The sequence below is a fragment of the Phragmites australis genome, chromosome 20 (genome assembly GCF_958298935.1).
Source record: "Phragmites australis chromosome 20, lpPhrAust1.1, whole genome shotgun sequence".
In the NCBI taxonomy this organism is placed as follows: Eukaryota; Viridiplantae; Streptophyta; class Magnoliopsida; order Poales; family Poaceae; genus Phragmites; species Phragmites australis.
This window is the reverse complement of record NC_084940.1, coordinates 24,063,971-24,091,013: the sequence shown is the minus strand read 5'-3', so window position 1 is coordinate 24,091,013 and position 27,043 is coordinate 24,063,971. Positions and strand designations below refer to the sequence as shown.

At 46.1% G+C, this 27,043-nt stretch overlaps 1 protein-coding gene, 1 non-coding gene and 1 pseudogene across 2 annotated transcripts; all 3 read left to right on the top strand.

Moving 5' to 3' along the window:
- Window positions 1–5,431: 5,431 nt before the first annotated feature.
- LOC133901622 (disease resistance protein RGA2-like) lies at window positions 5,432–9,025 on the top strand. Its single transcript, XM_062343043.1, has one exon. The coding sequence runs from the start codon at window positions 5,786–5,788 to the stop codon at window positions 9,014–9,016; it is 3,231 nt and encodes a 1,076-aa protein (XP_062199027.1). The 5' UTR covers window positions 5,432–5,785; the 3' UTR covers window positions 9,017–9,025.
- A 241-nt stretch (window positions 9,026–9,266) lies between these two features.
- Window positions 9,267–24,770, top strand: LOC133901623 (DNA repair protein RAD51 homolog 4-like; annotated as a pseudogene).
- LOC133902607 (small nucleolar RNA Z247) lies at window positions 12,092–12,230 on the top strand. The gene has a single exon (XR_009906932.1). It is a non-coding gene; the product is annotated as a small nucleolar RNA Z247 (small nucleolar RNA).
- Window positions 24,771–27,043: the final 2,273 nt, after the last annotated feature.

The window sequence follows — 27,043 nt, the reverse complement described above, 5'->3', positions numbered from 1 at the left end:
GCTTTCCTATTTGCCGCCCAGGCCACCGCCGATTCAAACGACCTGGGAAGCGTCTTCACCCACCACGACCTCCTTCGTAGGAACGGAGGTGTCGGCGGCGTCCCGGGCCCCCTGGGTGTCCATCGACCTTGGCCTGAGCAGAGACCAAGGCTGAGTATAGCTGCTCGGCGCAGGAGGCGGCGCTGCCGGTCTCGGCGGGCACGGAGATGGGGCCTGCTGGGCCCGGCATCTTGACTGTGAGGTATGCATAGTGTGTGACCACCATGAACCGAGTGAGCGCCGGACGCCCGAGGATGGCGTTGTAGGGGAAGGGGACTTCCGCGACATCAAAGATGATGTTCTCCGTCCGGAGGTTGTCCCGGCTCCCGAATGTCACGGGCAACTCGACCTGCCCGAGGGGCAGGGTGTGCCCGTGTGTCACCCCGTAGAAGGGGAGCGATGACTTTAGGCGCCTGGAAGGCACCTGCAGCTTCTCGAAGGCCTCCCGGGAAAGGAGGTTCAGGCCGGCACCCCCGTCAATCAGCACTCTGCTGACCTTTACATTGCTGATGGTGGGGGACACTACCAGGGGTAGTCGCCCCACGCCTGCGGTACTTGCGGGGTGGTTGGCCAGGCTGAACGTGATCGGGGAGTCCGACCACTTCAGGGGCCTTGCAGCCTCCGTACTCGGGGTCACCGAGCACACCTCGCGCCGCATGGCCTTGACACAGCGGCGGGAGGAGGGCATATACGCGCCTCCGTCGATGAAGGCGACGGTGTGCTTAGGCTCCTGGAACCCGAGCTCTTGATTGTCAAGGGCGGCTCTGTCGCCGTCGTCCTTTGGCGCTCCTCGCGGTCCTTCTGGCACTACTCATGAGGCCTTTAACCGTGCGGCACTCCGTGAGGTCATGCCACTCGTTCTGGTGGATCTAGCACCACTTCCCTGACTCGAGCCTCGCAGGAGCGGGGGCCCTTGCGGGAGTAGGAGCTGGAGCCCTCGGAGGAGCTGGAGCCCTTGCGGGCGCGGGCCTTCTGTCGACGGCCACCCGACACGCCGGCCGGCAGTTAGGCTCCTCGGCTGGCCTGCGGGTAGGGCCCTAAGCTGGCACGGCAGGGACAGCTTCGCTCCTTCTTCTCTTTTTTTTTCCCGCCTGTCAGAGCGGGAAGGACCTGGTTGATCGGCAGCGGGTTGCTCAGGGCGCGGAACGTGCCACGCTCGAGCCTCCGCCGCCTTGGCGCACTTGTCGGCCAACGCGAAGAGTCCCGCGGTGGTCTTGACTTCGTGTGTGCCCAGCTTCTCGAGCATCCGCTCATTGCGGACACCCTGCTAGAATGCGACGATAATGGCGTGGGGGGTTATCCGCGGGATGGTGTTGCAGACCTGGCTGAAGCGCTGTATGAAGCGCCGCAACGTCCCCCCCCTCCTGCTGTTTCACGGTGTGGAGGTCGCACTCCAGGCGGGGGCACGTGAACGTGTCCTGAAAGTTAGCCACAAACTGGTGGCAGAGGTCATCCTAGGAGCCGATGGATCCTGGGGGTAAGTTCATAAGCCAAGAACGGGCAGAGCCCCTCAAGGCTACATGGAAATAATTGGCCATCACCTTTTCTCTCCCTCCCGCCGCTGGGACAGCGATGGTGTAGATTTGGAGGAACTCGACGGGGTCGATGGACCTGTTGTACTTCTCTGGTAGTTATGGACGGAACTTCGTGGGCCAGTTGACCCGGCAGAGCTCGCTGGTGAAGGCGCGGCCGCCTGTGCCGTACCCTGCTGCGCGGGCAGCGCCCTTGGGCGGTGAACGCCGGCGAGCTGGGGAATCCCGGCGGTCATGGGCCGGCATAGAGGAAGCTTGGTCCTCTGCCTCGGCCTCGCGCCGAGACTCCCGTTGGCGCTCGAGGGGAACACGCGCATCTTCGACGGCCCTCCGCTCGTTGAGATGCAAGCGGAGGTCCTGAGCTCCAGTAGTGGCCAGGGGGGCGGCACTCCGCTTGGAGGCCCCCCGGCCGGTTTGGCCGCCACCTGAGGATGGACCGGCCTTGGTTGCACCGTGGTGGGAGGTAGCCCGGGAGCTTTCGGTCAACACCTGACGGTGAGCCGTGCCCACCAGAGCGGCCACCTCCTGGAGCCAGTGGCCTTCTGGGGTTTCCGCCGCTGCCTGGACCGGCGGGTGCCTGAGGAGGGCTTGTGCCGCGAGCAGCGCGCTCCCAGGACTGGCATCGCCGAAGGCGAGCCTGCGCTGTAATGGTGCCCGGCGCTGTCCAGACGTGGACCTCGCGACAGGAGTTTCTGCCGCTTGCTGAGGGTTAGGCGGTGCGCTCACAACGGCGGCGGCAGCCCTGCTAGGCCCATCGCCATGGTCCCCGTGAGAGGGGAGCGTCGTGCGAGCGGACCGGGGCTGCTGCTGAGGAGCAGCAGCGACCGGGGCCTCCTGTGCGAGGGGCTCCATTTCTTCACTGGAGCTGGAACTGGTGCGTCGGAGACGATGAACACCTGCCATTTTTTCTGTAGGAAAACAAAACAAATTCAGGGATGCAACCCCGCTACCTGGCGCGCCAGCTGTCGGAGGGTGAACTCCTCAAGTAGGGATCCGGAGGGACCCCCTTTAGATTCGGCCGGGGGGATGATTCTGAATCTGTTTTGCGGGTGAAATAAATGGGCGTAAATACGATGCAGATGGAATGGAATGATCAGATGCAGAAGTAGTAAATGCACAGGAGGTCTTTTAGACAGGTTCGGGCCGCACTGAGCGTAACACCCTACTCCTATGTGTATGCTATAAATGCTCTGATGATGTCTCTCAGAGATGTTGCTAGTTACAAGAATATTTGTCTAGCCTAGAGCTTCGGGCTCCTTGTTCTTCGGTGATCTGAGCTTATGTGCTTCAACTTGTGCTGGCAGTTGCTCCGTGTCAACTGAGTTCTCTCTTCTCCGGGGAGCCCGCCCCGCCTTAAATACCCGCCGAGGCGGTAGTGTGCCCAGAAAGGGAGGGCGCGAGTTTCAAGGCGCCATAAATGGAAAGCAACCATCATGGGCTGTTGCGCGAAGTGACGGGGAGGGTTGAAAATGCGCCACCGTCCGGTCTCGTTCGTCATCATGCCGTTCTGCAACGGGCACCGCGGAGAGGGCCCATCGGGCAGCCACTGAATAGCCCGGCGTGCCCGCTCGGTCTTGTATACCTAACACAGCAGGGCGGCAGGCAGGGCACCTTGGGCTTCGCGATGTTATACTGAGGCACGCCGGATGTCCCGCGATGGGACCCGTGCATTAAATGTCCCCACGCCTCCCTGCCAGGCCGTGGCAGGGACTGACAACGAGCGTGGCAGGAGCAGTTGGAGGTGACAGGCCACGCACCCACTTAAATACGGCATCGGGCCTTTCACTGGTTGACACCTCACCGCTGGACCTCTGTGGGGGCCACCGGCGAAGGACTTCTGAGGCCGTCGGGGAACCGAGTGCTCGGGGGTCACTGTGAGCACTCTCTCCCGGATATGCCCTTTCTTAGTCCTTGGGGAACCTAGTGCTCGGGGGCCACTGACCACGGCCTCGAGCACTCTCTCCCGGAACTGACTGTTCGGATCCTCAGGGAACCGAGTGCTCGGGGGCCACTGTTCACGGCCCCGAGCACTCTCTCCCGGAACTAACTTCCTTGGGTCCTCGGGGTACTCGGGTGCTCGGGGGCCACTGTTCGTAGCCCTGAGCACTCCCTTCCCGGTACTTGGCTTTTCTGGTCGTCGGGGGACTTGAGTGCCCGAGGGCCACTGTTCACGGCCCCGAGTACTCTCTTCCCGGCACTTGGTCTTATTGGTTCATCGGGGAACTCGGGTACTCGGGAACCACTGTTCATGGCCCAAAGCACCCTCTCCCGGGACTTAGTCTTCTCGTACCTCGCGGAGATGATCCCTGCGGGAGGGCGCCACGTGGCACACTGCTGAACTGGCCTCGGGACTCGGGGACCCCTGGTTCCTGTGTCACCGACAGTAGCACTCGACGAGATTTATCCATGGATTTAGGTACGAGTTTGATGTTAAACCCAACGGGTAGAGAGACACAGCATGAAATAGTCATACACATGCCCGTTTCACCCGTGTACCCGCTCCACACATCTGACATGTGAGCCTAAATCATTTTTCTCTACTATATAAAATACGAGTTGATTCTCATGTCACCTTTTCTCCTACTCTTGTCCCATATAATAAAACCCTTTAAATTCAAATAATTTACTCACTTTTGTCATCCACCCTCATCCTCTGGTCTTCCTGCTTCGTTACCGGCTACAGATATAGGACCAGTTTTACTAATAAAAATAAATAAATAAATTATGAGAAAAATTAGTGGATAATCTCCTCCTCCTTTTAGGGATCCCATATGAGATCAAACTACGATATCGCTCTTAACGTATTTGTTCAGTGGCACTCCCATGGCACATACACATCTCCGTACCTTGAGTTTGTACTTGATATCACCGCGTCCAATGTTTATGTTTTCGTTGCAACGCACGGACACTTAGCTAGTAGTATATAAATGGTTAGCATGTGGGCATTTTTCTGCCTAAAAGTGAAATTTGGTTATTCTATACTTCAAAGTGGTTCGCATTACTTGGCACTTGAGGAAAAAATCATACAAATAAAGAATGCCTATTTTAGGACATGTCAGGTTTTTTTCCCTGAAAGGCTTATGTCAGGTTTTCAGTTTACTACTTCAACCGAAGTTATATGTGCTTTCTATGTCTTTGCTGGTGAGTAGTCTATGCTTTCATGATATACTAACATAAAAGGTTAATGAGCCTCCCTCGTGAAGCACATGCTGGAGAATCAGTTTTTTTGGTGGTGGGTGGGGGGGGGGGATTTGTTAGCTCAATTTTGGAGAATAAGTATGGCTCGGTTGTGACTCGATAAAGAATTAAAGATGTACGCAACCCTCATCCTCTCTCTCTCTCTCTCTGAGGTGATCGAATCTTTTCACGTGTACCACTTTTATTTTTGCGAGGTGCTATTTGCATTACTCAATTGATCGAATTTTTCACGCCTAAACACGTCTGTCAATGGAACCTTTTGAGTTGGAGAACATGGCTTGCATGAGCGCGAAACTTGCCTGCATCTTCGCATAGCAATCAATCAGAGAAACTTGGCAGGAGCATTCCATACATCCATTCATAAAGAAGGAATTTTTGTTCCTTTCAGCACTTCAACGATTTCCTTTTACGGTTTCCGTCACGAAGGAATTGTCAAGGTCATTCTCTTCAGGACGGGATTCTCTCTCTCTTTTCATTTCGTGATTCCTTTTGAAGAGAAGCTGTTGGAGATGCGAGAAAATAAAGGGAATAGCAACGAAGAAGAGAATTAAGAAGAGAATATGGTTGAAGATGATGTTAGGTTCAATATATGGTCTGGCTTTTCTTAATGTTAGAGATAAAGAAATATAGATTACAGTTGAACCCAGCCCGCCCCACCCACGACCATAGAGCTAGTGCCAAGGATAGTCTCAGCGAATCTACCCAGCAGCTGACCGACGAGCTGCACGCACCAGCTCCAGGCCTCCTTGCCCAAGGCTCGCTTCCTCATCAGTCCAAGAACAGGGACCTGGTGAAGATTCTCTCGCAGCCCAGCAACACACTCTACGATGCCGACGATCTCCTCTGCGAGCTGGATGACCAAGTGCTGCGGCGAAATATAGAGGACGCGGACCGGAGCTGGGCAGGTCAACTCTTGTCTTCCTCTCTGAATCTCGCAAAAAAATTGTTCAATCGTAGCAAAACAAGGGTAAAGGAGACCAAAGGGGAGGAACCGGCTGCCGCCGAGGACGACGACCATGGAGACACTGCAATGGATCGTCTCAATGGGGATCAGCATCAGCCAAGCGACCCTGATAGAGGAAGAACTGTCAAGGCTCCGGGACAGCTTGCCCAAGGCTCACTTGCTCATCAACCGTGGCGAGTGGGGCAGGTTCAAAAACGAGGGGCTGGCGAAGCTTCTCTTGCAGCTCAGGGACACCACCTACGACGCTGAGGATCTTCTCCGCAAATTTGAAGACCAGGAGCACTGGCAAAAGAGAGAGGATGCTGACCGGAGCAGGACAGGTCAACTCTTGTCATCCGCTGTGAATCTTGCAAAACAATTCATCCTCCGCAGCAAAAAAGGGGTAAAGATGACCCAAGATAAGCTCGACAAGATTGTAGCTGATGTTGAGGGAATGCTCAATTCTATGGGTATTCATGATGACCCAGTGCAGCTCATGCCGGAGACAACTTCAATCATCGGAGCTTCTGAAGTGTTTGGCCGTGACGAAGAAAGGGATGAACTGATCGAAATGTTGGTTGGGCGTGAGAACAAGATTGATCAGGTGATGAAACAATTGGGTGTGCCATTCACCAGGGGTGGTACAAGTAGATCTGCAGGGTCTAAGGGAAAGGGAGCTGCAGCAGGCAATAGCGTCGCATCTGCATCCAGATCAGCCAAGCGACTAAAAGGAGACAGTAGCAGGGCTGGAGTTGCTGAAACCAACTGCACCGGCAACGTCTCTGTCTTGCCAATTTATGGCATTGGCGGGGTGGGGAAGACTACCTTGGCTCAGCTTATCTACAATGATCCAAGGGTGACACGCCACTTTGGTTTGACGATATGGGTCTGCGTTTCAGACCTGTTTGACAAGAGAAGGATGACAAAGGAGATCATTGAATCCATCCCTGGAGAAGAGTTCAACCCATCATGCAGTTTAAATGCTCTTCAGGTGGAACTGATGAAGCGGCTAAATGACCAAAAGTTTCTTTTGGTGTTGGATGATATTTGGCCAATTCCTGATAGCGAATGGGACGCATTTTATGCACCACTGAGGCATGGATTTGAAGGCAGCATGATCTTAGTGACTACAAGATATCCAGTGGTTGCAAATCATGTCACCACCAGCAACTGTAAGCCAGTCCAACTCGAAGGATTGCCGACTGATATATTTTGGGAGTTCTTCAGAAAGTGTGCATTTGGTAAAAATGACGCAGAGTCATATCCCCACTTGCAAGATATTGGTCAGAGCATTTCTTCTAGGTTATGCGGGTCTCCTTTCGCTGCAAAAACTCTCGGACGCTTGTTGAGTATGGAGCTGACGGAGCGACATTGGAGGACTGTCCAGAATAGTGAATTGTGGGAGCTACCGCATCAAGAGACTGAGATACTACCAGCCCTTCAACTGAGCTACTTGTATCTCCCACAAGAACTTAAGAGATGCTTTGCATTTTGCTCCATGTTTCCGAAAGATTATAGCTTCAGAAGAGATGAGATAGTTGACATTTGGGTGGCGGAGGGCTTTGTTGCACCAAGTGGGAGAATGCGTCTCGAAGACGTGGGGAACATATATTTGGATGATTTGAGAAGCAGGTTTCTTTTCCAAGCTGATCCGAAGTTCCCTCAAGCTGATAGATATGTAATGCATGACTTGATCCATGATATGGCGCAGTCTGTTTCCGTGGATGAATGCTTCTTGATGCATGATTTGAGCCAGCGGAGAATGGTGCGTACAGTTCGCCATATGTCAGTCGAAGTGGATGGTGAATCCTTGAGCAGAATGATAGACATTCAACATTTGAATAAGTTGCATTCACTTAGGTTTGGAACCAGATTCGACTTTGAGATTACCTGGTTCAATCAGCTTTCCAACATCTTATTTTTGAGCCTAAAAGGTAGCATGCTGGTTAAGCTACCCGAAAGCATATGTGAGTTGAATAGCCTCCGTTATCTTGAAATATCTGGGAGCCGTGTAGAAGAACTACCAGATAAACTCTGGCGCCTTCACAACCTACAAGTTCTTGATGCACGTCGGTCGAGTCTGAAAACAATTCATCAGGACATAACAAAGCTAATCAACCTGCGTCATCTAGCACTGCCATCGCTATCCTGTGAGGCGGCCTTATCAAGGGTAAGTGGGCTAGGAAATCTGTCTTGTCTGAGGAAGCTGAGTGAGTTCAGAGTTGGAAAAGAGAATGGGCGGAGAATTAGTGAGCTGAAGTTCATGAATGAGCTCAGTGGAAAGCTATACATCAGAAATATTTGTAATGTTCGGAGCAAGGACGAGGCTGCTGAGGCTAGACTCGTTGACAAGCAATACTTAAAGGACTTAAAGCTAATCTGGCGAGACAATTACACAGTCGGTTCGGGGAGTGGTGATAATGAAGTGGTCGAAGGCTTGCGTCCCCATTCAAGAATTGAAAGCCTTAGGGTCCATGGCTTTAGGCATGATAGGTTTTCTCCAAGTTGGTTTAAGCCAGAGAACCTACCGAATTTAAGAAAACTGGAGCTGTCATCATGTCCTTGCTTGAAAAGTGTGTCAATCCCCAGCTTAGCTGACGGTACACAAGCTAGTTCAACAGGTTTTGATAGGACGCAGGAAGCAAGCAGCAGTATCAGTTGCAGAAATAGCATTGCATCATTTGCCCTTACACGCCTCACGACTTTATGGTTTCAGTCCTGTGAGAATCTGACAAATCTTAACCAGTTCTTGTTCCCGGAGAACCTGCCATCCGTCAAGTCGATACAGCTTGTTTACTGTCACAATCTAGTATCAATACCTGCCCATAGTTTTGTAGGATTTGCTTGCCTACAAGACCTGAAAATCCATGGTTGTGTCAAGTTGGTGTGCCCACGGGAAATGCTTTTGCCCCCCTCACTCCGAAGACTCTCTGTTGTGGGTTGTGGTGAGCTCGAGAAGTCATTTCCAGCCTGCCTTGAGAACCTCACCTCTCTCATGCTCCTGCAATTGGTTCAATGTTGCAACATCGAGTCCATCCCGTTGGATTCGATCACCGGCACAAACATGCTCAAATGCCTGCTTCTCGATGGCTGCCAGGAGTTGTCATCCATTGGAGGGTCAGACAGCCTCTCATCCATACAGCATGTCGAGATAGACAGGTGCCCTAAGCTTAAAGAACTAGAACAGCTCCGTTCAAAAAAAGAACTAGAACAGCCCTTACCCTTCAAAAAGGGGGGTCTGCGGTGCAAGAAACTACATGACTTTTTTGAAGTCTTTGAAGAGGCAGTTACATGTGTCAGTTGACGAATCCAAAGACTGCCAAGAAAGGTGAAGAGACCGCGGCGGTGAAGAGCGCGAAGAGAGGGCAAGAATCCAGGACGAATGGCAAGAAGAAAATTTTAGGCTGATCGGTCAAGTGTGCTAATGCTGAAGTCTGAACCAGATGAGGGGAACATAATTGGTTGTGAACAATGCTGCAGACGAGAGCTCACTTACAGAAACTGCAATATCCTATCAGGAAAGCAAGGTGGTGCTGCAGGAATTGAGAGTTGAGATGGATACACTGCGAGCTAACAATTCCGATGACAACAAGGAGAATCTGCCGAGTGCAGACCAGCTAATTCAAGAAACCTCGAGCAATTCGCATTCTGAAAACACACAGTTGGAGAACAATGAGAATGTTCCTCTGAAGGTACCGTGAAGTGATTGTACTGAAAAATGCTGCTTTTATCTGTAGTTACGATGTGAAGAACCCACTATGCTTAATGCTGTCGTAGATCAAATGCTGGTGGCTAAAATGCAGAACAAAGTGAATCCAGAACAAGGAGGAAAGCTCAAGAAAACTACCCATCCTAGGCCATTCAGGCTAAGGACTGATGTGAGTTTTTACACCCTCCAAATATTATTGTTCTGCAGGACTTCACCAATTTACTAACATGCTTTACTCTCATTTGGCGCTTTAGGAAAGAGGAGTGCTGAAAGAAGCAAAACCTGAAAGAAAGCAGCCGTTTGCCGAGGACAACTCCATGGCAGTACTCAAGGTTGCAAATAGAGTGATGGTAAGTTGTTCTATTTCATCATATTTCAGATACCCAGCAATTTCAACAGCCCTGTGGTTACTCACTGTTCTGTATGAATACAATGCAGTCAATGGACAAATGTCCCCATGGAAAGGGACGAAACAAGCCGATCTGTGGCGAGAAACAGGTGAGCATTGATCTCGCCAAAATACTTCCAATTCCAAATCAATTAGCAAGACTCGTGCTGATCTGCGTATACCATATATGTTCAGAAGAAACAATGCACACAAATTGCCACGGGTCAGCATGGTGAGGCCAAACCGGCCTTGAATAGCATCCGATGCAATAATGCGAGGCCTGCGATGACTAAAGGCAAAGTTGTCGAGAAATCGCAGAGAGTTTCTAGGGTAGCATCATTGACAAGAACAACCAAGACAAGAAGGTTTGACAAATCCATACCTGTGTTAATAGTCATTGCATTGCTGCTTACTGCGTTACACCTGACATACCAGACCATAACTTCTGCTTATTCAGTGGTCTCATGGCACCTGCTCAGATTTGAAAGGAGAGGAAGACTTCAGTGAAATTATCCAGACTTGTGTGTCAGAGAGGTGCGGCGTGGGAGTAGGGTTCCGCCGACCGAGTTGTGTGAGGGAGGTGCTGTGTGGGAGCAGAGCTCCGCCGACCGAGTTGTGAGGGACACAGTTGATTGGTTGGTTAGCGCGTGAGTTAAGTTAGGTTGGACTTATCTGTTGTCTGGTTGTATCTTTTGGTATGGATGTCGTTCTGTTTGAGTTGAGGTCGTATTGTCGTCTCGAGGTTGTCTGCCGGTTTTTCTCTCTGAAACCGTGCAGTTGTTAAGGTTTTTGGCCCAGTTTCCCTTATAATCTAAGTCAATTCTCTTCTTCTCGACTCGAGCTCTAGCTCGCTGTGATCTTTCAAAAATTATCCAAACTCCAAGCAGCAGCTGCTTGAGTGAGGAGTGTACGATCATGGAGGAAAAAAAGAGGAGAAACCTTGACAGTGGTTTTATTGTCTGTTCCAACGAAGAGTTCTGTATTTTGACCGCATCGAATTCGTTTTCTGAGTTTATTAACTTCTGCACACTGAGCAGGGGGGCAAGATTTCACACCAGCAAGGATGTGAACATTTCTTTCTGCAATTGGTGCGTAAATCCTCTGCTTTGTACCATCTTCGCCAACCAGATTCCTTCTGTAACATGTTTCAGAGTCGATTCTTTCTGTAACTGTATACTGGGGAAAGAGGCCCAGCCCATGAGATACTTAATTCAGCCCCCATTTCGATTGATTTGAACAAGATCCAAACCGGCACAACATAAATTTTCATCCAGGATGTCACGAGGGGCGTAACTGCCGCCCAACCAATCCAAAACCAATACCAGCCCGACACGGAAGGCCATGCATGGACCACTGCATGCACATCGCACGGAGCAGATACGTTTCATCACACGAATATGACCGTCATCATCGGCTCTGCAATCAATCCATGGCCCGTCCTCGGCGTCTCTGATCAATGCTGCCATGAACACTGATCGAACTGAGCTGAGCAGCCGGTGATCCGGTGTGTTAAACGAGTAGATAAGGATCCTAATTGTATTCCTATCCTTCTATCTCTCCCCTCATGTATATCTCAACAGCCTTTGCTGTTTTCTGTTGTGTATTGTTGAGAGTTCCTGGGTGGTTTTGTTGGCCATCAGGGATTGCTATAAAAGGCAAAGGCAGAGGCAGCATTTGGCTGCACGAGTTCACAATCTACACCGTGATCCTGTGTTTGTTTACATGGTACCAGAGCTTAACCCAATCCATAATGTCTTCGACTAGCTCCACCTCCTCCACCATGGGATCAACGGTGACCAGCTCCATCCCATCCACCATGAGTTCCATCCCAACTCCAAACCTTGCGCATTTTCTCAGCATCAAGTTGACTCGTGACAACTATCTGTGCTGGAAAGCGCAGTTCCTCCCGTTCCTGAGAAGTCAGTAGCTTCTTGGGTTTGTTGATGGCACGGTGGTGCAGCCCAGTGAGATGCTGACTTCAACCACGGAAGAAGGGATGTCTCAGGTGTCCAATCTGGCATATCTGCAATGGTTGCAGTAGGATCAGTATGTGCTTGGAGCACTGCTGTCCTCCCTCTCCATTGAAGTGCTCGGACAAGTCCTTTTCCTCCCCATTGCGCGAGAGGTCTAGGCTACGCTGGAGCGTTTGTACTCCACCCAATCACAGGCACGGATCATGCAGATCCGTATGCAATGGCCAATCTCAAGAAGATGGACATGTCGGCTGCCAAGTACTACAACAAGGTCAAGGGGTTTGCGATGTGCTTGCCTCTGCGGGAGCATCGCTTCAGGATGATGAAGTTGTCTCCTATCTCCTCATCGGCCTGAGTGAGGAATACAATCCACTGGTGACGTCAGTCACCACCAGAGCAAATGCATTGACATTGAGCGAGGTGTACAACCACCTCCTCAGCTTCGAGATGCGGCTGGCAAGTCGCAATGGATCGTCGCAAGTGGAGAACTCACCCTCAACACAATTTGCTTCAAAGGGTGGTCGTGACAAGGCGTCTAGCGGTGGTCGAGGCCATCGTGGCCGCGGCGGTGGAAACCGTGGTGGGAGGAAAGGCAGCAACAACAATGGTAACACCAGCTCTGGCACTGGGCGTCCAACGTGCCAGTTGTGCCACAAGGAGGGGCATGAGGCATGGAAGTGCTATAAGCGCTTTGATCACTCCTTCAACGTCGACAACAGCTGTGCTGCTGCGTATGCCACCACTCCATCGTACACCATTGACTCCAACTGGTATTCTGACACAGGAGCGACTGATCATATCACAAGTGATCTGGATCGCCTCACTGTGAAGGAGAGATACAGCGGCAAGGTTTAGATCCAAACGGCTGATGGGTTAGGTATGTCCATTGCTCATGTTGGTCAATCTACTCTTTACACACCTCTGAAAAATCTCAAATTGTCCAATATTCTTCATGTCCCCAATGCATCTAAACATCTTCTGTCAGTCCATCGTTTCACTCGAGATAACAATGTTTTCTTTGAGTTTCACTCGAATTTCTTTGTTGTTAAGGATAATACAACAAAGAAAACTCTGGTCCACGGTAAATGCACTGGAGGATTCTATCCCATTGCAACCTCGAGCGACACATCATTTAGGGAAGCACTGCACATGGCCAGATCTACTGCAGAGGTGTGGCACTATCGACTAGGACACCTTGGAACTGCTGTAGTTCAGCATGTACTTAGGGAAAATAATATTTCAGTTTCTTCGAACAATAGTTTAGCTTCCATTTGCAATGCTTGTCAAATGGCCAAGAGCCATCAGCTTCCTTTTTCATATTCAAATAATAGATCTGCTTCCCCACTTAATTTGATCCACTCTGATGTTTGGGGACCTGCTATTAGATCCTCTGGTGGGCATCAATATTATGTGAGTTTTATTGATGACCATAGCAAGTTCACCTGGATATACCCACTGAGACACAAATCTGAAGTTGAAAAGGTGTTTATCCAGTTTCAAACGCATGTAGAACGCCTACTCAACAGAAAAATCTTGAGCATCCAAAGTGATTGGGGGTGAATATCAGCGCTTGAATACCTTCCTCCAACGGGTGGGAATTCAGCATCGAGTATCCTGCCCACACACACATCAACAAAATAGCACTGCTGATCGAAAACATCGACACATTGTCGAAGTTGGGCTGGCACTCTTGGCTCATTCCTCCTTGCCATTACGATTATGGGATGAAGCCTTTGTTACTGCTTGTTACCTGATAAATCGATTACCCAGTCGTGTGATTGATATCTCACTCCTTTTCAATGTCTTCTTGGCAAGCAACCAATTTACTCTCAACTCAAAACATTTGGGTGTGCATGTTGGCCAAATTTGTGTCCCTATAATGCCAATAAATAATCTTTTCGTTCTACTCGATGTGTGTTCCTCGGTTACAGTAGCACTCATAAGGGGTACAAATGTCTGGATGTCTCATCTCGGCGTGTTTACATTTCTAGAGATTTCATCTTTGATGAACATGTTTTTCCCTTTGCTGATAGTTGCTCTTCCCAGCCATCCTCAGATTCAAGCTCTGTAACTGAAAGTAACTTACTTGTCACACCCCCTCGGCTCTTGTCAGTACTAGCTATTCCTTCATCCAACTCTGCACCCACCTCCTCAGACCAACTGAGCAATTGGATTTCACCTCTTGTCATGCTAAATGGGACTAATTTTGGTCCAAAAGGATCTGTTTGTTGTGAACAGGAATAGGTTGATGATGCGTTGGTGCCACTGGGAGGCTCGGTACCGCTATTGTCGGGTGGCCGTCAGGTTTCTACTGATGGTCCAGTTCTTTCTGAATCAGCTGCAGCAGTCAATCCAGTTCAAGAATCTGGTCTTCTGGAGTATGATTCAGACTCTACTCGTGTGCCAGCTCGACCACACACCAGATCCCAAAGCAATGTGGTACGTCCAAAGAAATTTCATGACGGGACCATCCTGTATGACCCGAGCAAGAAAGGGTTTTCAGCTGAGAAAGGTATGACTGTAGAGTCAGATATTGAATCATCCTCTCATATTGAAGCTCTATGACATTTCAAATGGAAGAGTGCTATGCAAGAAGAATTTGATGCTCTTGTGAAGAATAAGACCTGGCATCTTGTACCTTCAAGAAAAGGCCTTAACATTGTGGATTGCAAGTGGGTTTTCAAAATAAAATAAAAAGGCCGATGGCTCGGTTGAAAGGCATAAAGCCCGATTGGTGGCAAAGGGATTTCGTCAGAGGTATGGGATAGACTACGAGGACACTTTTTAACCATCCACAATCAGACTGATACTTGCGATAGTTGTCTCCCGTGGATGGATTTTAAGGCAAGCTGATGTCAAAAATGCTTTTCTGCATGGCACTTTGCAAGAGGAAGTATATATGCAACAACCTCCAGGTTTTGAAAGTTTGAGTCACCCACAACATGTTTGCAAATTGGGCAAGGCTATCTATGGTCTGAAACAGGCCCCTCGTGCCTGGTACTCCAAATTGAGCTCCAAATTGCATGATCTCGGGTTTGTAGCCTCCAAAGCTGACAGTTCTCTATTCATCCTTTGAGCTCAGGCACTGGTCATGTATGTCTTGGTGTATGTGGATGATCTTATTATTGTGAGCTCTTCCTCTTTTGCATCCAATCGGCTCCTCTCTCAGCTCAATGATGACTTTGCTATCAAGGACTTGGGCTCCCTTCATTATTTTCTTGGTGTTCAAGTTGACCCAATTCAGGGGTGCATTCTCTTGTCACAGCAAAAGTACATCACTGAGTTGCTTCATCGGACAAATATGACTTTGTGCAAGTCGGCATCTACTCCAATGTCAAGCTCAGAGAAATTGTCCAAGACAAGTGGCAAGATGCTTTCGCCTGAAGAAGCAACTCGCTATAGGAGTACTGTTGGAGCATTGCAATATCTCACAGTGACACATCTTGACATCTCGTTTGCAGTCAATAGAGTTTGTTAGTTCGTGCAATCACCAACTGATGAACATTGGAGTGCTGTCAAGCGTATCCTGAAGTATTTGAAGTTCACACGAGCTGATGGCTTGAAGATATGTAAGTCTGCCTCTATGCTTGTAAGCGCTTTTTCATATGTGGACTGAGCTACTTATTCCGACGATAGACGATCCACTGGAGGGTTCGCGGTATTCCTTGGCCCTAATCTTGTCTCCTGGAGCTCCAAAAAACAAGTGACGGTCTCTCGATCAAGCATTGAGTCAGAGTACAAGGCGCTTGCAAATGCTACAGCTGAGCTAGTGTGGATTCAATCTCTTTTGGGTGAGCTCGGAATTTGTCAGGGTCGACCTCCAGTTTTATGGTGCGACAATCTTGGAGCAACTTATCTCTCTACCAATACCCTTTTTCATGCTCAGACTAAGCACATTGAAGTGGATTTTCATTTTGTCAAAGAAAGAGTTGCAAGCAAGGCACTAGAGATACGATTCATTGCATCAAAGATCAAATTGTAGATGGACTGACAAAGCCTTTGTCTACACGCATGCTTAATACTTTTAGATACAATCTCAACTTGTTTTCACGAAAGTTGTGATTGCGGGGGGCTGTTAAATGAGTAGATAAGGATCCTAATTGTATTCCTATCCTTCTATCTCTCCCCTCATGTATATATCAACAGCCTTTGCTGTTTTCTGTTGTGTATTGTTGAGAGTTCCTGGGTGGTTCTGTTGGCCATCAGGGACTGCTATTAAAGGCAAAGGCAGAGGCAGCGTTTGGCTGCACAAGTCCACAATCTACACCGTGACCCTGTGTTTGTTTACATGGTGAACAGTGCCATGGATTTGGTTCGATTACTAGCAAGAAAAACCAATCACTCCGTATTGTTTGGCGCATCGTTGGTTACTCATGGATCTCGATGCCGAAGCATATATAGTGCATGTGTGCAGTGTGACTCGGGTACCCTACACGCATGGGTGCATATCAACACGCCATTATATGGTGTCGAATTTCGGATCGGTGCCAGTGCATTGTTATCTACTAGTAAGTGTGTGTTGACTAGTGAAATTGGCATATTGTGATTTCGGTTTTGGAAATTTTATGATCGATCAGTGATACCTGCGACCAGTGCGCAATGCCTCCGATCAGATAAACATTAAACACGATAAGTGAATAGTACCCTACCCGTGAACAGTAACCGCGACCACGACCAGACGATACAGGCCGATGTTCGGATAGAAAAGGTAGTCGAATCGAAGAAGGCCGAATTGTAATAAAGGATACTTGGGTAGATATATGGGAATTTACGTGGTTGAATAGGAAAGATATGTTAGTTATAGAAAGTTTGGATTCATGTGTAATAGTCGAATCATTCCTTTCGCTGAATTACAAAAAGCAAACTCTAGAAACATGTCCACTCCTTCAATGTACTCAGTAGTTTGCCTACAATCTTAAGTCTTGTTCGGTTTGAACTAGGAGTTTTAATCTTGTACGGCTAAGACCTGCCACCCTTTAAATATGAGAGGGTCATGGCCGATTGAAACACACAACAATCGATCAAATACCAATATGCATCTACTATTTTTCTACCTAGCTCTTGTAGTCCTATTCCTCCTTCTTCCTCCTCCTGCTGCTACTTATTCTTGATCTTAATGACCAAGGACAAGCCGCCCGTCGACCGTGCCTTGACGGGGTCTCTCCCGGGTGCAATTTACTGACGAAGATCCATCGCTATAGTGCCAAACTGGGTTTTCCAGGTGCTGCTCGCAGGGTTAGTTATCCTTTACCAGTTTCCTCGCAAATCGGTCGCTCGTTGCCACGAAAGCGCAATAGTTATCTCCGTTGCTGAACGCCCTGTGCGTGGTGCTACGTATTGCACACGAGGTGCTCGTGTGTTGGCGCGAGGATCCATATTTTTCTGCCAACACATTTTGGCGACTCCGCTGGGGAATCGACTTCTTCAGCCATGGCACAATATGGGCTCGAGATCAACTCCAACAACTTCATTACGCTATCCATCTACGCCAAGCCTGAGGTACAGTTTGCAAGTGCACTAAATAGATCTATTAATGCTGTTATACATGTGTTCTCTAGTCATGTAAGTATTGTGCAAAGATTATATAGTAGTAATGACATGCAATATTCTATGTTAAATAATGTCAGTACTTGGAATTTTAAAGTTAGTAGCATGTAGCAAGAATTTGTACCTCATAATTCATCGGTAATATTTGCATCGTCTAGTGTATCACAAACTAGCATGTCGATAAACAATCATTACGACCAAATTGATATAATAGGTTCGATCAATTATTATGAGCGATTATATAACAATAGTTCTAGTAGTTGCAGAAATAGCATTGCATCATTTGCCTTTACCCAAAGACTAAATTCCGAGCGTGCATGCCATCGTCATGCAGTATGCACGTTCAGATGAGCCGTTCGTTCAGCATCGGATGTCATTGGCTGCATGCATGGAGAAGGGAAATATGACAAAATTGCTGACGTCATTCATATGCAAATCCATTTCAAAGCTTTAAAAAACTATAGTTTTCAAACCGAGCATCTAAATTAAAATCCGATCGTACCATTGTGTTTCATGCGATAAGAGCTTCAAAACTAGACCCCAGTTGAGTATATTTTGATGATATTTTTTTCTAACATCAACTTTGTATAAAAAAGTACTTCTGTGTGTATTATAATTTGCTTATGATTTTTGAAAACTTGATCATGACTATACAAAAACTTGCTTATTCGTCAAAATATTTTTCTCAAATCTGTAACCAGTTATGCTAATTTTGCTTTTCAAATTCACATAATATGCTTTTCTGGTTCACATGAATTGCTTGTAATTTGGAACTAATATGTTTTCTATGAGTTTACACGGATTTGAGTTTTTCAAATTGAAACAATTTGCTTTCTGGATTTTCTGAACTGCTTAGGTGCGCCTCTCTTCTTTGCTGCTATGCCATGCTAGTCTTTGTTAGGATTACTAAAAATAGAAAAGATGGTTAGATGAAATGCTTTTTCACAGCATATAAAATGCTTTTTCATAGTATATAAAATACTTTTTTCAATACATATGATTTTTGCCTGTGAACAGGCAAATTCGTTTTTTCCTAGGTATTGTTACGTGCGTGCTCTGCGTGTGTCATGCTAATTTACCCTAATTAGGAAAACAATTAATTAAATATTTTTTAATTAAGAGTGTGCATGCTGTCCTCTTATAGCGTGCACAGCCAGTATTTAGTCGTGTCCTTGCCTTTACACGCCTCACGACTTTATGGTTTTTGTACTGTCAGAATCTGACAAATCTTGACCAGTTCTTGTCCCCGGAGAACCTGCCATCCGTCGTCAAGTCGATACGGCTTGTTTACTGTCAGAATCTATCTAGTATCAATACCTGCTCATTGTTTTGTGGGATTTGATTCCTTAGAGGACCTGCCCATTGTTTCAGTGTGCCAAGTTGGTGTTCCCACGGGGAATGGTTTTGCCTCTCTCGCTCAGACGACTCTCTATTGTGGATTGTGGTGAACTCGACAGGTCATTTCCAGCCTGCCTTGAGAACCTCACCTCTGTCACGCTCCTGCGGTTGTGTAAATGTCGCAACATCAAGTTCATCCCGTTGGATTCGATCACCGGCACAAACATGCTCAAGTGCCTGCTTCTCGATGCCTGCCCGGAGTTGTCATCCATTGGAGGGTCACACAGCCTCTCATCCATACAGCATGTCCAGATAGACAGGTGCCCTAAGCTTAAAGAACAGCCCTTCGTAAAGAAGATGGATCTGTGGTGCATGAACGAACTACTTAAGTTTGATAGTCTTTGAAGAGGTACCCTGATGATGTGCTCTACACTCTACACTCATCCTCTTCACTACAAAGACCTTAGGCTATCCATATCAGTTGATCGAGAAATTTGGAGGATCTGCATCAAATGTAAATGCTGGATGGGGGAGACGAATTTAACACATGTTTTATGAGAAGATGAAAGGAAGCTAGGATATTTTATACTAACCTCTTGGTGTATAATTGAGCCAAACAGCGAATCAACATCGCTGTGTCATAGATCCAAGCAAAAAGCAGTGAGCAAAATAATTGGCAGAAACTACTTCAGAATTTTCACTGCAGCAATATCCACGGTTGAATTCAGAAGTTAGCTTATACTTGCATTCAAAAGTGAGCTGAATATAAGTGTACCTCAAAAGTAAAACCATAGAAGAACAGCCGCTGACAATGGGTCTCACGTATTTAGAGGTTAGCTTATATTTGCTGTCCAATATAGTAACACATTATTGCAGTGTCTTTCTGTAGTTTCAATAATCTCATCTAAATATGTCAAGATGAAAATTCTCATTATTGCAGACAACATAACACATTCACAAGCAAAATTTGTTCAGCTCATGTGCTGGCTGGTTGCCAAACCAATGGTTGCATGTTTGTAGCAGTAGGTATGCAAAGCCTAATTTGTTCAGCTATCCTTTAAGGCAATAACTAATCAGATAATGAATCCTAATGTCTCAAGTAATTTCACTCATAGAACAAGTCGTATATAGTTATATTGTCTTAGTGGCATATTATCAAACACCTTAAAGACATGGAAACAAATAAACATATCATCACAGTGGTTCATTGCCTTACTGACAATGCATCGGATTTGTACCCAAAAAATCACCATTCCGATGAAAAAAATCTGAAGAACCAATCACACAAAAATCAGTAGCAACCAAAACAACATGTGAAGGAGGAGGAGAATAATCTTTGACTACGTCACTAGTCGAGCTTTTAGGTAAGAGGCTGACATTCTGAAAAGCACCAAAAGGGGAAGGGAAAAAAAGGGAAGAGGGGCATTCCGGTCATTTGATTTTGGGGCCGAAGAAAAGAGAAATTAAAAACCTTTAAAGGGCAAATCCTAGCGGCGGCGTAAGCGGAGGAGGAGCCACCACCTCCGGCTGCGGCATCAAGCGTCGCTACGCACCAGCCGACCACGAGGTCCGCATTCCTGCTCCATTGCCTTCTTCTTCTTCTTGTTCCGCTCCTATTGCTTTTATGCCATCAGCACATGGTCGCACTAGGGATGTTAGGCTACATGACGTTGCACACTAAGCTAGCTAGTGGAGTATATGCACAAGCAATTTATTTAGCAGTTAATCGAGTCGGCCAATTCGTCTTCCTTTTCGGGATTGACTCACCTTAAAAATTGGAGGGGGAACAACCAATGGTTAGGGTTTAGAGGTGATTAGGCTTCTCCTGAATATCAATAACCTAACATTAACAGCTTTAGCAATGGAACATTCATCGCAAATCGCATTAACAGGTTGTAAGTAACGACTTAATGCAGTGATTGCCAGCCAACAGAGGCGAGGGCACATACTCATTAGGGAAGTTAGGGACCTTTGTACTACTGTATCTCTCTGATTTTGTTTCTATTCATGATATTTCCCCTGGAGAGACTAGCTGGAGCTTACACCTCTGAGATGACATGATACATACAGGAGGGGATGATGAATCAAGATCAACCTGCCACTGAAGATCAGTGCGGGCGATTTTGGAACGGGATGGACTTGCTCAAGGACGTCACCGAAAACAAGCATTTCCTCCCTACTGGACTTGAAGGGTACTCCTAACTTGAACTTAATCATGCCCTCTCTATTCAGACTTCGTCTTTTATTGGCCTTTTTTAGATTCCTATCTACATGACCTATTGATCGCCACGCAACACAATTGAATTGCTTTAGTTTGGTGAGCACTATTATCATATATATGACCCTTCAACTGCCAGCATCGATGCGCTTCTTGGAGGCGGGCTGTGTCAAGGTCAGCTGACCGAGATTACTGGACCGTCATCTTCTGGGAAAACACAGGTGAGAAAATGAGTTATCTTTTAAAATAACTTCAAGATACCTATAGTTACCGCTTGACATGATTGGCATGGAGCTAGTGTGGGATAAATCGTTACTTATTCCATGTACATCAACTGCAGGTCTGTCTACATTCTGCTTCACACGTTGCAGCCAGGCATTTGGGTGTGGTTATGTACTTGGATACTAGTAACTCCTTCTGTCCTAGTCGCATTGCTAGCATAATTGATGGAACTTCCAACCACTTTGGTCAAAGAGGTAGGCAATCATCCATATTTCTACCCTGCTCTTTCTTTCTGTCATTCAGTGAGTTACCGTAATGTTTTCATTTCTTATGGTTTAAGTAGACAATACATCATGTCAGACATTTATTCCTGCAGTTAGTTTACCCTAGCAAAATCTGTACCATGTGTTGTGTATATAGCTTATGATCTATAGTTACTAGGTTTTGACTCGCAGCCAAAGGATGTGAGGCTCAAGAGTGTCTTGAGAAGTATCACCTGTGAGTCTGTGTTTGATATATTTGGTTTGTTTGAAGTACTACATCAACTCGAACTCTCTCTGCTGAATGGCAAGGCAAGTATGAAGTAAGTCTTCCATATGATTTAAGATTTCATCTCGAGTACTTCTCTCACCTGGAACATGCTTAACAGGTAAACAGTGGTGGTAGCAAGATATGCTTGCTTATCATTGACTCGATATCATCTCTACTTGCTCCCATAATTGGAGGCAAGTATCCACAAGGTACTTGCGTAGCCTTGTCTACAATTTATTTATTTATTGCATGGCATAAGTTGCAGTTTAGCACTCTAGCTATACAACAAGTAAACCAGACTTTGAGCAGGAATATTGAGAGGTTGAGACAAATTAGATATAATTATGTGAGGTAGGAACTGAATCAAATTGGTGACTTTAGCTATTTGTACAAGATAGCTTTTGAATTCAGTTATAAACTGAAACAAAAATAGCTACGATGCAGCTGTGCATTTATAATTTGAGCTGGTCATACATTGAATTTTCCTTTGTGATTTAAGTTCCTAAAACCAATATTTGCTGGCATCATTGTTTCCTAAGAGGGGGGCATCATAATTTTGAAGTGCAGCTTTCGTTTCTTTTTTCTGAACCTCTATTAATAATCTAACAGGGCGGTCGATGATGATATCAGTGTCAATGATTCTAAAGAAGTTAGCAGATGAGCATAATCTATCTGTTCTGGTAATTTTGTTCAACTCTAGTGCTTTGAATGAGCATATCTGGAACCATCTTTCTAAAATATCATATCATGCTGAGGAACTGAGCTTAGCTAAGTTGGTGTACACCCTATTACCTAGATTCAACTCCTCTTTGGCTCGAATTTGGGTGTCTCCGTATTAATGCAAAGATACCTATTCCTCTTAGGGGTACTCGTTTAAAAAATATCATTCTGATCATGGAGCTAATGTATGTATTCAACTTCTTTATCAAATTCGTTGTGCAAACCATGCAATTTTCACTCTGTAGTATTATTTACATCCGTGGAGAAAATCAGGGACTGTAATATTGCTCTGATTATCTTGAAAATGATGCTGGATAGTATAGCTCCAGAATTGCATGGTGAAGATCATGGAATCTTATTTGATCAGAGAAGAAAGAGTTTGCACATCATCTTCAGGAGCTCCAAGAATTTTTCTTTGAAGTAATACGCAAATAAAATATGAAAGGAAATCCCACCTTTAGATTTTGAGCAGCATTTGTTATCTAATTTTGAGTTTCTGCTGCTTCTGCACAATAGTTTCAATAAATGGTTTGCAGTACAGCGAATTCCCTAAACAAACCAATTTCTCATAATGCTCAACATTTCATAGAGCAAACACGAAAACATTCTATCTTTTTTCCTTGAGTTCTCATACTGGTTATGCATGAAACCACAAAAGATGGTGGTCCTTGGTCTGTTTCGAGAAGTATGTAGCTACCTTCCATTTCTTAAACAGCTCAACATGACCTAACATTCATATTTAATCCATCCAAAAAGGACATCATCTCATAGATACCCTTGCTAATGTACTTTTATCTTGACCCACAAAAAGTTATGTAGCAATAGTGCTCTAGTTTCTCTACTTTCTTTTTCCTGATCTGAACAAGGTATGAATTAGTTCTTAGTATTTTAGTGTAACAGTCGGGAGACTTCAATTATGGACCAGTGTAAATATTTATGTTCTTCAGTCTTCACGTTTCATTATAAATTGATTTCCTTGTAATAAAATGGACCGATGATCTCAAAACAGGTTAAAGGCATGTACAAAGAACAGTTACCCTCCTTAGCAAAGTCTATAATGGGCTGTTTAGGACGTTTCATCTGCCAAAACTGGAACAAAAAGGTTGTTCTTAAATTGATTCATTAATTTACTCTTTTGCATTAAGTCCAGGTAACCAATCATATGGTTTCTGCTGGCAATGGAGCTCTCAAACCTGCTCTTGGTGAGAGCTGGAAAGCTGTTCCACATGTCCGCCTGGTGGTATCTCGTGATCGGGGGAGTAATATCTGCACAGCAACTGTACTGAAGCACACATTACTGGTATTTTCTTTGACATTGTGGTTATACTTTTTAGCTTTCATTGCCACACTAGCATTGCTTGTTGTCACTGTAGAAATTGCATGGATTATTATAATTAATACACAAGCAGTACCATTTTGTTAAACAAGGAAACCCTCATGATGTAATTTTAAGCAGTACCATTTTGTAAACTGGTGCACCATAACATTACATATCTTTACCCTTTGCGAGTGTATTATCTTTGTACACTATATAGTATGTCTATGTCTTTGGGAGCATCTTTGATTCGGTTTTTTTTTTTTTTTTTTGTCCAGTTTCTGACTTATGCTGTGCAGTAACAGCAGTAGGCAGGTGCCACATGCATTTCTTTTCAGAAGAAACATGAGCTATGTGAAACCAGCATGCAGTAATAGACTCTTTTAGTTACACATGCTTCCCAAAAAGTTCAAGAAAAGAGTGATTAGGTGAATCTGTCTGTATAACTAGTTCAGTGGAGCGCAATTCTGAATAGCTGTTTTCTCACCATTATGCCCAATCATGGAATTTTTTTAGTATAAAAGGTACTCCGTATCATTCATGAAGAAATTATGGTTCCATCTTTTCCTGCTCATAGATGCTCCCATCTGTTGTTTGTACTTCTGAGAGCAAGCTGCTTCTTGCGAGGTTTATTACTCTTGCGATAGTCAACTTTATTGATCATCCATGCCCATACTCTTGCGAGGTTTGCCGTTACATCATAATGTAGCAGCAACGGGTAGTCTGTATAGTTGGAATAAAAGAGTGCCAGTGATTTTCTCCCTTCGCAGTTCCACAAGTCATGACAAGGTGATGCCTAGCTTTGTTGCCAAATGATGCCATTCCCATCCAAATGTGTATAGCAAAACAGATTCGCATGATATCTGGAGGGAAAATACTCACTGTGTTTGTTCTTTGTTTCCTGACCTTCTAACTTCACTGCAGGCTTCTGGCCGTCCTATGAAATTTGTGGTACCCAGCTGATCTCAGCAACATGGCGTTAAGAGGATGAGAATCAGTTAGGAGTCAAGCCATAGAACTTCACCCACAATGAATAACATCTCTTTTTTTTTACATGGTGTTTTGTGTCCAATCAGGATGAGCAGCTTTTGTATATAATATATGTTGGTAATATGCCCTAGAGGCGATCGAGTTTGCGGATTGGATCTGTTAATGGGCTTTAATGTTGATTAAAGGACCATTAGGATTTAGAGTCATAATGGGCTTTAATGTTGATTAAAGGCCCATTAGCGTGCTCTATATAAGAATAGGCAGGGGCCAAGGCGCATTGAGTTTTTCAGAAACCCTAGCCGCTTCCTATTCCCGAACTCCCTTCGAAACCCTAGCGGGGCGCGCGGTGCTAGCACACCGGCGCACGGCGATTCCATCCTTGTACGTGTGGATACCGTAGAGGCGCTGCTACTATTGCGGTGCTGATCTGCTCTGGAGTACTCGGGACGTACCCGCGAGTACTCGGAAGGTGCTCGGGACGTGCTCGGGACGAGGTTGACGATCGACTACTTGACGCGCACGACGTTGGATTGGTCTGCTCCAACTCTTCTTCCGCTGCACTGCTCGTCAAGTGGTAACGATTCATGATCCCCTACTCACATGGCTTCCTGGTTGAATGCGGTAGAGAAAATTTATTTTGTGCTAGCGTAGCCTACCCGCAACCCTTCAGTGGTATCAGAGCCATCCTGCGTAGTTTTCGATCTGGATCAGTCACATATAGAAGATATGTGATAGAAATAGATTAGATCTATTGTTTTTGATCAGTTCATATGATGGATTGATCAATGCACGGTTGGTTAGGTGAATTAGAGATCGGATGAGATGCCAGTCGATGAAACCACATAGCCAAAAAGATTAGCTCGATCTCCCACCTGTTTTTGCGTGCGACTTGCTCCTACCGGCTGGAATCACCGTCGGGGTTAACTGCATGCATCGCGACATGGTCGGGAGAACAGCAGATCGAGGTCATGTGTGCTGTCATCGTTTCTGGAAAAACCTCACGCGATGATCAATGGGATTGATCTAATGGAACGCCGTCGCGTACACGCATAGATTGTTGTAATAACATGATCCCATCACGACATTAGAATTCGATTCTACGCTTAACTCGTTTTTGCAGAGAATGTTGTGACTGGTATGGCCTTGTGATATGTGATGCATGTGTGTAATTTTTCATGGCCTGCGTGTCATGGTTAATTGCAGCCCAAGGCTGTCATGTTATTGTATAACGGCCTGCGTGTCGACTTGTGATGCTTCTTCTCATGTAATTTATCTAGTGCTATTAGGTGTAATAGACTAGAACAAGATCATGGAGATTTGAAGCATGATGACCCGGAGGACAGGAACCGTGGCGATGAAGATCACCATGTGAAGGGGCCATACTATGTCACAGTTAATATGATTGCCTGTGATGTTTTTATGTTCCTGTCATACTATTCTTTCATGTTTTATATGTGGTGGATATGATTTTCATGATAGAGTAGTTTCCCTCAGAAAAATCAAGAGTAATTGATGCCCTTCCAATAGCTGCACCTACAAAGGTTTTGATCATTGTGTGATAGGTCTGCCAAAGCAGGGTGCCATCATTTATCTTAACCAGTTAGAGTGGATGTCGGACATCCACACGCATAGTATTGGTTTACTTGATAAAGCTATCAAAACGGTTTTGGGCTTTGGGGCATGGTGTTGGGCGCCGGGGCATTCGATGCCACCCAGCAAATAAGAGTCACATAGGGATGTGATTAGCAAGGCGTTGCTTACCTATGTCACTAAGTTTCTAGCAGTGATGCCAAAGCTCACTAGAACTTAGTTGAATACGGATCTTGATCCTCTATATGTTGTTAGAGGGAAAACACATATAGTGGAGTATCTTTTGTTAAATTGTTTAATAGAAGATTCACATAGGCATAGTGCTGAACCTGCATTTTCTGTTGTAGATTATGGCACCGGCCGCTAGTAACACTTCCAGTTTTAATTTGCGATCGATTCTTGAAAAAGAGAAGCTTTCTGGAACAAACTTTATTGATTGGTATAGAAATATGAGAATTGTTCTCAAACAAGAGAAAAAGGAATATGTTCTAGAGGTCCCATATCCTGATGAACCAGCTGATAATGCTCCTGCCATGGATCGGAGGGCTTATGAGAAGCACACCAACGATTCACTGGATGTTAGCTGCCTTATGCTTGCCTGTATGTCCTCTGAGCTTCAGAAGCAATATGAGAACAGGGATGCCCATGATATGATTGTGGGACTCCGAGGCATGTTTGAGAACCAAGCTCGGGCCGAGAGGTACAACACCTCAAAGTCCCTGTTTGCGTGTAGGTTAACAGAAGGCAGTCCAGTCAGTCCTCATGTGATCAAAATGATTGGTTACATTGA